This window comes from Taudactylus pleione, unplaced genomic scaffold (assembly GCF_031769625.1).
Source record: "Taudactylus pleione unplaced genomic scaffold, aTauple2 ptg000070l, whole genome shotgun sequence".
Classification (NCBI taxonomy): Eukaryota; Metazoa; Chordata; class Amphibia; order Anura; family Myobatrachidae; genus Taudactylus; species Taudactylus pleione.
In genome coordinates, this window is record NW_028284472.1 from 8,406,169 (window position 1) to 8,420,800 (window position 14,632).

Sequence of the window (14,632 nt, forward strand, 5' to 3'; positions counted from 1 at the left end):
GGGTTCACTGGTCTCCCTCTCCCATTTTCCGACCTCTCTGAATTTGTCAGGGATGTTTCAGACGGGGTTAAAGAAGTATTCAACCTCTGTCGGCACTCAAAAGCCCTATGGCCATGCCTGCCACATTGAAAACAATCCTGATTTCGTACATCCCTATTTCGACCTCATCCACTCGGTATATAAGAAGATCTAGGGGTACTTATTCTCTTCAAATATTCCTCTTGCCGTGTTTCCAATTGCTCTAGTCTTTTATTGAATTCCTAATGTCATGTTCATCTGATCCAAAGAGTCAGTAACATCAACCGTTGCAATTGCAGTATGAGTTTTTTTATTAATACGGTCTCAGGCCTCTATCAGGACTTCTTGCTTTACTAAATTCATCAATTTTTTAAATGAAAGAGCCTCACATCCTACTTCAGTAAGCCACAACCTTTGAGCCCCAGCATCGGAATCCAAAGCCCCATGTAGTACTTGTTGCATTCGTTGATGGTCTACATCAGTCTTCTCAAAACCCCCTTTGTAAACTATTGTATGAATGAGTTTATCAGGCCTATATATAAAAAAGTATAGTTTTTCTCCCCATTTCTGATATGTATGTCTTAGCCTATGGATTAGATCATTGATATATTCTGGAGAACCATACTCTAAATCTAATGCCATTAAATAATCTTGTGCAGTGGCATTGACATTTCCTTGTCGGGTGGTCTGAACCACTTTCCTTGCTGGACACCTCAAACTTTCAGCTAACCTCTGCCTTTTCACCATTTCAGCATGCTGCCACTCCTCCAATTGCTGTACTACATTTTCTCTCCAAAGTTCATAACCATCCTCTCCTGTAGGGACTGGTAGTGTACCAGAGAAACTTCATAGCTTTCTATATCCACCTTCATAATGCAATTGCCCGAATACCCCAGCTATTTTATTAAGGACACTAGCCAACTCACCCTCAACTTTACATGTCACAACAGACGTATTAAGAGTGGGAAGAACCATGGCAGGCAATGATTCCGGTGAAGATTCTATAGTCTCCACACCATACGACTCTTCTATCTCCACATCGCTACTAGCTATAGGCCACATCACTTTCCACTTTCGATCCCGATCCTTCCCAGCTGGAACTGCTATAGGTATCATATACTGATCTAATGGGCATTGGGTGACAACTAGTACAGCACATCTTTCTTCCGATTCTCTTTTCCACTGATCAATCACAATGGGCTTAACTACTCCATACAAAGAACATAATGCTGATTCCACCTCCCCTTCCTCAATTTGGCTTAATTCCCCACATATTACCATACATTGAAGTGGATTTACATCTTCTCACTTACACCAATCATATATGGCTTCGCCTGTAAGATCCCCCATGGTGACTATAACCCAACGAATGGTAAACAGAAGATCTTTAAACTAATATCAAATCTCAGCAGTAGCCTCCTAATGTAACACCTGTTACTAATAATTGATAGTGCCTCCACCCAGATTATGTTTGATGCTGCTATCTAGGCTAATCCGGGAAAACCTATGATGAGAATATGTGAACGTATGTATTGCTGAGCTATATATGAAATGTCAGTGCAATGCATAACAATACTCATTTAATAATTATACTTATACCACTTTACTTTTCTAGGTCTTCTTTCAGGTTCTTGCATTGCTGTCCACTTTGACACTCTTCTTCTGGTAAGTAAACCACACTTGTAAATTTCAGCTATTAGTTTATAAAAAAAATAACAACACACATATTTGCAATAAAGCATATACCTTCTTATTGCATTCTTTTGAAGTCCATAGGATATATTGTATAATTACATGTAATACGCTTCCATCACAACTTATACAAATACATGTGTGACAGTACAATAGTCCAATCTATGTTTCCCCAGCAGTGAGACAATAATTAATGCAGTCCTTCAACAGTGTATGCAATGTAGCTCTCCACCATTTTAGTGCAGCCTGTGGAGGTGTGAGACTCCTTACCCTCAAGTATATTGTTACAGGCTTAAATGAAGAGAGGCAGAAGTCAAGGCCAAAAGTTTATATGTGAAATTGTTAATAACCCCTTGGTGCTAGGTTGTTGACTTTAAATATATCACAGTCTCTAGTTGTTACTACTTGCACAGGCAATTTTGTTACAGCTCCCAATCCATTGAGTGCAAAATGAGTTATTCTGTTATTAGAGAGGACTGGATCTGTTATAGTATTATACTATATAACACCGAAATCCCTTTTCTTCTCACCCAGCACAGGCTTTTGCTTCGATAGTTTCTAGTAATTTGGTAAATGACATTAGCTGTACTTATGACTTTATTCCTATAAGGATTCCCACATGCCTCACGTTCTCCTTTTAGACTTGTAGCTGATCCTCTAAGTCAGCTGCTGACTGTAATATAATTATGGATGTATTCCAGATAATGTGAGTGGTACTCACTACATATGTATAGCGCTGCTGCTATACTTAATGCTATCCCTGTGTGTTCACTGACACGGTTACTGTAATTGGCTATATTCAATATGTAAGGGGCAGCCAGGACAATAACCAACATGTACCTCAGCCAGCCCGGCCTCTGTATCAGCTGCTTCCCTGTCTGTCACCTGTCATCTGTGGCTGTAGGACCCGGAAACTCCGCCTCTGAAGCCTCTGGCTTCCTGTACTGCTGGGGACCGCTCCACGCTATAGCCGCCTTTAGCTGGTTCAGTTAAAGGGCCAGACATTCCTTTTTGCTGGAAACCAGTACTGATACATGTCCTGGGTGAAAGTGGCTACAGAATTGCTGGAAAAACCCAACAACATGGAGGATATTGTCAAGGCTTGGCTACAAGCGACAGCAGTGCAGCAAGAAGCTTCTAGGGTGCAGCAAGAAGCCTCTAGGGTACAGCAAGAAGCTACCAGGCAACATCAACTGGAGGTTGAGGAGGCATGGTGGCAACATCAACTAGAAATTGAGGAGATACAGTGGCCTAAAAGATGTGGTGCAGAATCTTGCAGCATGGCCTGAAAATGCTTTCCCAAATGTTCAAAACAGCTCCAGCTACATAAGGGCAAACCATTTCCTTCAAAAATTGACAGAGACTGTTGATGTGGAGGCATACTTAACTACCTTTGAGAGGACGGCCGAGTGGGAGACTTGGCCTAAGGATCAGTGGGCTGGATTGCTGGCCCCCTTTCTCTCTGGCGAGCCTCAAAAAGCATACTTTAACTTAAGTACGGCAGATGCTTTGGCTATGAAAAGCTAAAAGCAGAAATTCGGACTCGCCTGGGAGTTACATTGTCGGTCCGAGCGCAGCGTGCGTATCGCTGAGTGTACTACATGAACAAACCTCCCCGTTTACAAATGCACGACCTAATCCACCTGACCAAAAAATGGCTACAACCAGAGACATTAACTGGACCCCAGATGGTTGAAAGAGTTGTCATGGACCGTTACTTGAGGTCCCTGCCCTTTGCTTTACGCAAGTGGGTGAGCCATGGGGATACTAAGACCTCTGACCAGATAGTGGAGATGGTGGAATGGTATCTGGCGGCAGATGAACTGTTGGCTATACCTCAGTGACCACTAGATCCACGACAGCACACTTTGGTGAAATCTGGTGAGATTGTTCCATGGGAAAAGGGTCCGGGGCGGTTAAGGGAATTTAAAACTAAAGAGACTATGAGTGCTCAGTTCAAAGATGGGTCAGTGGGGCCTAAAAGATCTCACATGCCTAAAAGACTTGACATTTACGTGGTTAAATATTTTAGGGGTGGTATGCCAGGACATGTTGTTGCTATTAGCCCAGTTGTTCAAGAACCTATGCAATGTGATGCTCTCTTTGAATGTCACAGAATGTCTTTCTTTGCCAGGATGACCTGTACTGTTGCACCTTCGGCTGAGTCCAAAAAACAAATGTGTGAGATTGTTATGGAAGGTATCCAGGTAAACTAGCTTTCCCACTAGGCTGTTTTAGCTGGGTTGCTGCGCCCTGCCCTCTTCTGGAGCGCCCTGCCATACTTCTGGAGGGCAAAAAGCACCCTGCCCTCACCATGCAGCACCCCGCTAACAGAGCCTGTGGGTGCCGTCTTCACCCATGGGTCGCAGTGTCCTGCGGGTGGGGAAATGTGCAGTGACCCAGTCACTGCCACTGAATAGTTGCTGGGCGCATGTGCCCAGCATCTATTCTACCTGTCAGCAGCGCTTGGGGGCCGAACGGCGTGTCCGTAAGTGCCGGGCACACCCCCAAGATTGACGAAAAAAGGATGCATTTTATAGACATGCCCCCTTTTCGGGCACGCATGGAAGTTCCCTATCTAGCTCCGGCACCCTGCCTGCCACCGAAGCGAGAATGAACACTATAAAGGCATTGTTGAACTCAGGAAGTGTAATCACCCTTGTGAAAGATGGGTTGGTGAATGCTTTACTGTTTAATGTTTAAGCGAACAACTGTTGGTGTATCATACATACATGGTGACACCAGTTATTATAATACTGCTGGTGTGAATATTGAGACCCCTTCTGGTTCATCTATGCATGTGGGAATGATCCCTTCCTTAGTACATGATGTTATTATAGGGACAGAGTTTCCCCATTTTTTGAAGTTTTGGAAGTTGTAGAAGTCCTGTGTGGTGAACAATATAGAGCCAGTAGACCATCCTGTTGATATGCTGGCCACAGGTGTGACCCCAGAACCCTCAGACCCTTTGGCTAGTATGGCTGGGGAAGTGGTAGATGATGAGGAACAACGTGAGGCAGAGGTGATAGACAGAGGAGGCAGAGGTGATAGACAGGGCTGAAAGCATACCTCCCCTTGAAGTGAGAGAGGATTTGTTTGCAACTAAACAGTTAAAAGACTCCACCTTGTTAAGAGCCAGAGAAAATGTGGAAGTTGTTAATGGGAACCCATTAGACCCAGATAGCAGGCTTACGTTTCCACACATGGCCCTTAACAATGAGCTCTTGTATCAAATGACAAAAAGGGGTGAGGATGTGGTAGAATAGCTTGTTGTTCTCCAGACATATAGAAGAACTGTGTTGTACCTTGCTCATGGTCAAATCACCGCAGGATACCTAGGGGCTGAAAAGACCATTGAGAGGGTTTTGCAGCTGTTCTTTTGGCCTGGGGTGTATAAAGATGTGTTTGAGTTCTGTTCCTCCTGCCCTGAGTGCCAGTATCATGCTCCTAGACCCCATTTGAAGAGTCCTCTAGTGTCCATGCCTATTATAGAGGTCCCATTTGAACTGATAGCCATGGATTTGGTTGGGCCCTTGTTAAAGTCTTCTCGGGGACACCAGTATATACTAATAATAGTGGATCATGGTACTCGATATCCTGAGGCATCCCTTTGCATAATATGTCAACCACGGGTATAGCTAGAGAGCTGGTGCATGTTTTCAGCAGGGTGGGAATACCAAAAGAAATTTTAACTGATCAAGGTACCCCCTTTATGTCTAGAATTATGAAGGAGTTATGCAAATTGCTTAAAGTTACTTACTTGAGAACCTGAGTTTACCATCCTCAAATGGATGGATTGGTAGAGGTTCAACAAAACTTTAAAAAGTATGCTAAAAAAGGTTGTTGACAAGGATGGGAAAAACTGGGATTGTTTATTGCCATATTTGTTGTAAATTAGAGAAGTACCACAGTCTTCCACAGGATTCACTCCTTTTGATCTGTTATATGGAAGACATCCCAAAGGGTTGCTAGATGTTGCTAAGGAGACATGGGAAGGACAACCCACACCCTATAAAAGTGTAATTGAACATGTGTCTCAGATGCAAGATAGGATTGCGGCCATGGTGCCCATTGTCCAAAAACATATGGAACAAGCCCAACAGAGAGTGTATAAACAAAATGCCAGGGTATGTACATTTTCCCCTGGGGATAGAGTGCTTGTTTTGATACCCACAGTGGAAAGCAAGTTTTTGTTTAAATGGCAAGGTCCATATGAAATCAGGGAGAAAGTGAGTGAGGTTAACTATAAAGTATACCAACCAGGCAAGAGGAAGCCTGAACAAATGTACCATGTTAACCTTATAAAACCATGGAAAGATAGGTTAGCTCTGTTAGCTGAACCAAGCCCACCAGTAGCTTCAGTCACTTTGTTTTCAGAAGTAAAAGTGTCTGAAACCCAGTAAGCCACGCAACAGAATGAGGCTAATGAGTTGCTTATAAGGAACAGAGATTTGTTTTCAGCACTGCCCGGCTGAATGGCCATATAAAAGCATATCATTACAGAACCAGGGGTTAAGGTCAATCTAAAGTTGTATAGAATTCCTAAAGCATAGCATGAGGCTGTCTCTAAGGAGGTTAAGAATATGCTAGAGCTTGGTGTCATCGAGGAGTCTAATAGTGAGTGGTCTAGTCCCATAGTTCTGATTCCGAAGCCTGATGGCAGCCTACACTTCTGTAATGATTTTCGAAAATTAAATGCAGTTTCCAAATTTGATGCATATTCCATGCCTCGTGTGGATGAGTTGATAGAGAGGCTAGGGACAGCAAGGTATCTCACCACACTGGACCTGACAAGTTGGCAAATACCATTAACGGATACGGCAAAAGAGGAAAAACACTTTTTGTGTTACAGAATATGTTGTATATGGTGTCGCCTTTTGGGTTGCATGGGGCCCCAGCAACCTGTCAACGTATGATGGATAGAATTTTGAAACCCCACAGACCGTATGCAGCAGCCTATCTGGATGATGTAGTAATCCACAGTCCAGACTGGGAATCTCACTTAGTCAGAGTACAAGCAGTACTGGGCTCAATTAGGAAGGCCGGCCTAACAGCCACCCCTAAGAAATGTTGCCTAGCAATGGAAGAGTTTCAAAACTTGGGGTATACCATAGGGAGAGGCCTGATTAAGCTCCAATTAAACAAAATTGAAGCTATACAAAACTGACCTCACCCCATAAACAAAAAACATGTTAAAACCTTTTTAGGGATCACTGGGTAATACAGACGGTTTATCCCAAATTTTTCCACCACAGCAGTGCCACTAGCAGACCTTACAAAAGGGAAACAGTCTAACTTGGTGAAATGGGGCCCTGAGGCTGAAGAAGCATTTCAGGCATTGAAAATTTCTTTGTGTACACAACTGGTGTTGATAACACCTGACTTTTCTAAAGAGTTTGTAGTTCAGATGGATGCATCAGAGGTAGGGGTAGGAGCAGTGTTGTCCCAAAGTAAGGATGGGGAGGAGCACCCCATTGTTTATCTGAGCAGAAAACTCAATGACCATGAAAAAAGGTACACTATTGTTGAAAAAGAGGCCTTGGCCATTAAGTAGGCGTTGGACACTTTGAGGTATTACCTCTTGGGAAGACGGTTTAAGCTCATAACAGATCATGCCCCATTAAAATGGATGTCAGTAAAGCAAGGCCAAAATGCCAGGGTAACAAGATGGTTTTTAGCCTTGCAGGAATTTACGTTCACTATGGAACATAGGCCTGGATCCCAACTGGCTAATGCGGATATGTTGTCCCGCATTTTTTTGGGTGGGCTGCAAGTGTTATGTGACAAGGTCACTGGTATTATAGTGGAAGGCAGATATATTTGCCCTAGATTCCTAACCTATGTGTTTTGAAACCTCAGGAAGAGCTTAGCTAGGGTGTATGCTATGATCTTTTTAAGTCAATTAATATATAAAAATGAAAATTTCTCCTTCTCTCTTTCCATACAAATGCACAGTTTACAAGCCAAGATCGTGAAATTTTACATACGAGGGTATTAAAACACGGCAGAGGCAACTATAGAAATTTGAAATCGAAATTAATTACTGTTCATTTTTAAATAATTAAAAACCACAACTTTTGCATAGCATTCCCCCTCTACAGGTCAGGTACGGAAATTAGAAAAGGATTTAGCCCACAGTTTACAAGCCAAGCTCTCTCGTGGTTCTACACCTAAAACACCAAACAAGAATAAAATAAAAACATTGTCCAGTTTGGTTTTTTGTTAGATGCAGATTTGGACAACATTCTTCTTGGGCCATCTGCAAGTCAATAATAAAAATATTAAAATTTTATTTTTGTTACATTTCATAATTTGATTTTATAGCATGCGTTTTGCTACATACTAAAGAATTATGACATTTATTCTGTAGCATATAATCTAAGTCTTGGAACATCATTTATTATGGTTCTCACATGGAGTTTACAGTACCTTTTAAATGCTGTATGAATTTATTAGGGATGAGCGGGTTCGGTTCTCAGAGAACCGAACCCAGCCGAATTTCGGGGATCCAAGGTGATCTGAGCCAAGCTTGGATCTCCCTGCCTGCCCCAGATCCCTCACCCGAGGCAAAACCTTGCAATGCCGCTATCGGGTCGCGAGGTTTTGTATTGAACGGGCTTAACGCTGATTGGCTGAGAGAGCCATCTGTCATGGCTCTCAGCCAATCAGCGTTAAGCCCATTTAATATGCACACAGGAAGCAAAAGAAGATGGCGCCCGCCATCCCTCGAGGCCTGACACCGCCAGCACCCCCCACTGCCAACACCACCGGCACCTCCACTGGCAGCATCCCCCGCTGCCGACACTGCCGCCACCCCTGCAATGCTGCCCCACATACTCAGGACACCCTTAGCAACCCCCACACTGCTGACACTCCCACAATGACACCACCAGCACCCCTGCACTGCTGACACTGTCAGCACACATGCACTGAGGACACCGCTGACACCCCCGCTCTGCCGATACCACTGGCACCCTGCATTGAGAACACCCTTGCACTGCCAACACAGTTAGCAAACCTGCACTGAGGACACCGCTGGCACCCCCACACTGCTGACATCGCTGACACCCTGCATTGAGAACACCCCTTCACTGCTGACACAGTCAGCAAACCTGCACTGAGGAACCACTATTGATATTAAGCCAGGCTTATTATGAGTCTGAATATGGTAAAAATTTCTATCTGTATCCATGAGGAGAGATCCATCTGATTTACAGTCAGGGCCATAAAGATGGCAACTACTGTATACTGGGATGCAAAAATGCAGCTCTGCAGCACAAATTTTTATTTATACTTGCTCATGCATCAGCTTACACAACTAGATGGTGTCAACAGTGGTGACCAAACTTTTTTGTCTACCTCCTTGGTTGCTGGACCACACTATGGAACGCACAGATGCTACTTCCGGTTCATTCCTTTGTCAGCCCCTGAAGGGTAAAACCGATTGGATGAATCTTATACACCATGGAGACCCTGAATGCTGGAAACAGCTGAACAACGAACTGGAAGTAATTGCTGTGCATTTCATAGTGCGATCCAGCAACCAGGAAATACACAGTCATCCTGGTATCAGAGCAACAGAAGCTCTTGGCCATGTTTACACTGTACATCTGACAAATTTTGAATGCTTCTATCTCCGAAGTTTGCTTTACACCGTTACAGGTCCTACTTCCTTCAAAGACCTTAGGACTGTGGATGAGGAAGTTTGTCACACATTTCGTGAGGCCTGCCTAACGAGAGGTTTGTTGGAGGAAGATGTGTAAACAAACATTCTTAAAATCCCGGGCAACGCCGGGTACTCCAGCTAGTGTATTTATGTGTGTGTGTGTGTGTGTATATATATATATATATATATATATATATATATATGTAAAGAAATAAAGGATTTTTTTGTAAGAAAAACAACAGAATACTTAGTGTACCTGCCATACTTAGGTTCGGATAATACTGTATGTGGCATGGGACACACCACGGATATGGCAAAGGGGCAGAGGCAGACGTAGGGAGAGGCACACTTAGGTAAAAGGGGCAGAGGTGCAAATGGGAAGAGGTACACTTGCTTGGGTAAAGGACACACACACAGATAGAAAGAGAGCAGAGTCACAGATGGGGAGAGGACAGAGGCAGAGATATGGAGAGGGGGAAAAGGCACAGATATCGGAGTACAGGGGCACAGATATGGGAGGAGAAGAGGCACATATAGGGAGAGCAGGGGCACCCATGGGCTCCAGCTCTGAAGGGGCACCTCCTCCATTGTCCACAACATATTCACCCCACTTAGGGCTGTAACTATGTACCTGGAGTGTACCAACTTGGCCGCCCAATACATGGGACCCCTTCCCGGCACCTGAGAAGTCACCTTACACTAGTGGAGAGCATCATGTCAGACCATCAGCTGCTGCCTTCATCTATCTGTCTGCATGCAAATTGCTACATTACAGTGTCAGCAGCTGTGATGGGGGGGGCACCAAATTGGGGGGGCTGACTTTGTGCAAGCTAGGCAGCTGGTTATCATCATTCTGATCACGAAGATGGGCCTATTTTTATGTGGAAGCCTGGAGCTGCAGCTCCATCCATCCCATTGTTAATCTGGCCCTGGGCTAGAGAACCTAATTAATGAATGACTCATCACATACAGCTGAGCTGTGTGGTGACTCAAGGTCCCCATACATCAGCAATTGATTGCAGCAATCGTGCAATTTGCAATCGATTGTGTATAAAAATCTTTCCCTTTTTCAATCGATTGTGGCAATTCTACAATCTGCAATCGATTGAAAAAGGGAAAGATTTTTATACACATTCGATTGCAAATTGCACGATTGCTGCAATCAATTGCTGATGTATGGGGGCCTTTATATTCTCTGTCCTGTGTGAGAGAGTGACTAATTATCTGTAGTGATCTGGTTAGGTATTCAGGTAACAACTTGGAATAACCCCATATAACTATAATAAAGACAACCTAGGGAGAGCTTAGCTAGGGTGTATGCTATGATCTTTTTAAGTCAATTAATATATATATTTATTTATATATATATATATATATATATTAGGGGTGAGCGGGTTCGGATTTCTGAAATCCGAACCCCCCCGAGCCCCCCCGATCCGAGTCCGATCCGAGTCAGGCTCGACTTTTCCCGCCTGACTCGGATTCTGAAATCGAGGCAAAACGTCATCTTCCCGCCTTCCGAGTCTCGCGGGTTTTGGATCCTATATAAGGTACCCACGTCGGCGCCATTTTCTCACTCGGCTGTGGACAGTGAAGAGGGAGGGTGGGAGTTAGGGCTGTGTAGTGTAGTGTAGTGTAGTGCTGCTGTTGTCCACTACTTCAAAGTCCATAGGGGCTGGCTGTGTTGTGCTGTGCTGCTGTTGTTAATAGGGGCTGTGTCCACTACTTCAAAGTCCATAGGGGCTGGCTGGACTGTGTTGTGCAGTCAGTTCTCCATAGGGGCTGTGTCCACTCCAAAGTCCTGTGCAGTGTCCCAGTCCTAAAGAGGTGCTGTAGTGTTGTCCAGGGGGTGCTCTGTCCATCAGGGGTGCTCCCCCCAAGTGCTAAAAATATAATATATTTTCTGTGTTTGTGAATTGTGTGCGCAGTAGCCGCACGTGCATCAACAAAGTAGTGCCAAGCGTGCGCCTGTGTCATAAGTAAAGGGCCGGCTGGCTTGACCGTTAAAGGGTGCTGTAACCCCCGAAAGTACACTCCAGTCCAAACCAAAAAAAAATTATTTTCTGTGTTTGTGAATTGTGTGCGCAGTAGCCGCACGTGCATCAACAAAGTAGTGCCAAGCGTGCGCCTGTGTCATAAGTAAAGGGCCGGCTGGCTTGACCGTTAAGGGTGCTGTAACCCCCGAAAGTACACTCCAGTCCAAACCAAAAAAAAAATTATTTTCTGTGTTTGTGAATTGTGTGCGCAGTAGCCGCACGTGCATCAACACAGTAGTGCCAAGCGTGCGCCTGTGTCATAAGTAAAGGGCCGGCTGGCTTGACCGTTAAGGGTGCTGTAACCCCCGAAAGTACACTCCAGTCCAAACCAAAAAAAAAATTATTTTCTGTGTTTGTGAATTGTGTGCGCAGTAGCCGCACGTGCATCAACAAAGTAGTGCCAAGCGTGCGCCTGTGTCATAAGTAAAGGGCCGGCTGGCTTGACCGTTAAAGGGTGCTGTAACCCCCGAAAGTACACTCCAGTCCAAACCAAAAAAAAATTATTTTCTGTGTTTGTGAATTGTGTGCGCAGTAGCCGCACGTGCATCAACAAAGTAGTGCCAAGCGTGCGCCTGTGTCATAAGTAAAGGGCCGGCTGGCTTGACCGTTAAGGGTGCTGTAACCCCCGAAAGTACACTCCAGTCCAAACCAAAAAAAAAAATATTTTCTGTGTTTGTGAATTGTGTGCGCAGTAGCCGCACGTGCATCAACAAAGTAGTGCCAAGCGTGCGCCTGTGTCATAAGTAAAGGGCCGGCTGGCTTGACCGTTAAGGGTGCTGTAACCCCCGAAAGTACACTCCAGTCCAAACCAAAAAAAAATTATTTTCTGTGTTTGTGAATTGTGTGCGCAGTAGCCGCACGTGCATCAACAAAGTAGTGCCAAGCGTGCGCCTGTGTCATAAGTAAAGGGCCGGCTGGCTTGACCGTTAAGGGTGCTGTAACCCCCGAAAGTACACTCCAGTCCAAACCAAAAAAAAAATTATTTTCTGTGTTTGTGAATTGTGTGCGCAGTAGCCGCACGTGCATCAACAAAGTAGTGCCAAGCGTGCGCCTGTGTCATAAGTAAAGGGCCGGCTGGCTTGACCGTTAAAGGGTGCTGTAACCCCCAAAGTACACTCCAGTCCAAACCAAAAAAAATATTATTTTCTGTGTTTGTGAATTGTGTGCGCAGTAGCCGCACGTGCATCAACAAAGTAGTGCCAAGCGTGCGCCTGTGTCATAAGTAAAGGGCCGGCTGGCTTGACCGTTAAAGGGTGCTGTAACCCCCAAAGTACACTCCAGTCCAAACCAAAAAAAATATTATTTTCTGTGTTTGTGAATTGTGTGCGCAGTAGCCGCACGTGCATCAACAAAGTAGTGCCAAGCGTGCGCCTGTGTCATAAGTAAAGGGCCGGCTGGCTTGACCGTTAAGGGTGCTGTAACCCCCGAAAGTACACTCCAGTCCAAACCAAAAAAAAAATTATTTTCTGTGTTTGTGAATTGTGTGCGCAGTAGCCGCACGTGCATCAACAAAGTAGTGCCAAGCGTGCGCCTGTGTCATAAGTAAAGGGCCGGCTGGCTTGACCGTTAAAGGGTGCTGTAACCCCCGAAAGTACACTCCAGTCCAAACCAAAAAAAAATTATTTTCTGTGTTTGTGAATTGTGTGCGCAGTAGCCGCACGTGCATCAACAAAGTAGTGCCAAGCATGCGCCTGTGTCATAAGTAAAGGGCCGGCTGGCTTGACCGTTAAGGGTGCTGTAACCCCCGAAAGTACACTCCAGTCCAAACCAAAAAAAAATTATTTTCTGTGTTTGTGAATTGTGTGCGCAGTAGCCGCACGTGCATCAACAAAGTAGTGCCAAGCGTGCGCCTGTGTCATAAGTAAAGGGCCGGCTGGCTTGACCATTAAGGGTGCTGTAACCCCCGAAAGTACACTCCAGTCCAAACCAAAAAAAAATTATTTTCTGTGTTTGTGAATTGTGTGCGCAGTAGCCGCACGTGCATCAACAAAGTAGTGCCAAGCGTGCGCCTGTGTCATAAGTAAAGGGCCGGCTGGCTTGACCGTTAAAGGGTGCTGTAACCCCCAAAGTACACTCCAGTCCAAACCAAAAAAAAAATTATTTTCTGTGTTTAGCCGCACGTATATATCAAATCGATATAACATAAATGGAGGACCAAACTTTCTCCGATAAAAATAAAATAGAGAAAGATCAAGAACCACTTCCTCCTAGTGCTGAAGCTGCTGCCACTAGTCATGACATAGACGATAACATGCCATCAACGTCGTCTGCCAAGGCCGATGCCCAATGTCATAGTAGAGGGCACATACAATCCCAAATGGCAAAGTTCAGGAAAATGACCTTGAAAAAGACATTTAAATCAGCTGAAGAGAAACGTAAACTTGCCAATATGCCATTTACGACACGGAGTGGCAAGGAACGGCTAAGGTCGATCCCTAGTATGTTCATGACTAGTGGTTCAGCTTCACATGACGATGGAAGCCCTCCTCCCACTAAAAAAATCAAAAGAGTTAAGCTGGCAAAAGCACAGCGAAGAACTGTGCTTTCTAAGAAGATATCACAAATCCCCAAGGAGAGTCCAAGTGTGGTGGTGGTTGCGATGCCTGACCTTCCCAGCACTGGACGGGAAGAGGTGGCTCTTTCCACCATTTGCACGCCCCCTGCAAGTGCTGAAAGGAGCACCCACAGTCCACTTGCTGATATGCAAATTGAAGATGTCACTGTTGAAGTACAACAGGATGAGGATACTGGTGTAGCTGGCGCTGAGGAGGAAGTTGGCGAGGAGGATTCTGATGGTGATGTGGTTTGTTTAAATCAGGCTCCGGGGGAGACAGTTGTTGTCCGTGGGATGAAAAAGCCCATCACGGTCATGCCTGGGCAGAAGACCAAACATTCCACCTCTTTGGTCTGGCAATATTTCTATCCAAATCCGGACAACAACTGTCTTGCCATATGTACCATATGTAAAGGTGAAATAAGTAGAGGTAGGGACGTCAACCACCTAGGAACATCCTCCCTTATACGGCACCTGCAGCGCGTTCATAAAAAGTTACTGTCAAGTTCAGAAACTTTGGCTAAGACCGTAAGCAGTCCAGGGACACCTAAATCCCGTTGTCCTGTTGTATCCAAGCGCCTGCAAACCACACCGTCAACTCCCTCCTCGTCAATTTCCTCCTTAGTCAGGATCGGAAGTAGTCCTGCAGGCCATGTCACTGGCATG

General features: G+C 44.9%; 1 protein-coding gene across 1 annotated transcript; it reads right to left on the reverse strand.

Annotated features, from left to right (window-relative positions):
• Window positions 1-342: 342 nt before the first annotated feature.
• On the reverse strand, window positions 343-1,134 carry LOC148533740 (paraneoplastic antigen Ma1 homolog). The gene is made up of 2 exons (XM_088467198.1): window positions 945-1,134; window positions 343-842 (listed from the first exon to the last, which is right to left on the reverse strand). Exons 1-2 carry the CDS (start codon window positions 1,132-1,134, stop codon window positions 343-345), a joined length of 690 nt encoding a protein of 229 aa, XP_088323324.1.
• Window positions 1,135-14,632: the final 13,498 nt, after the last annotated feature.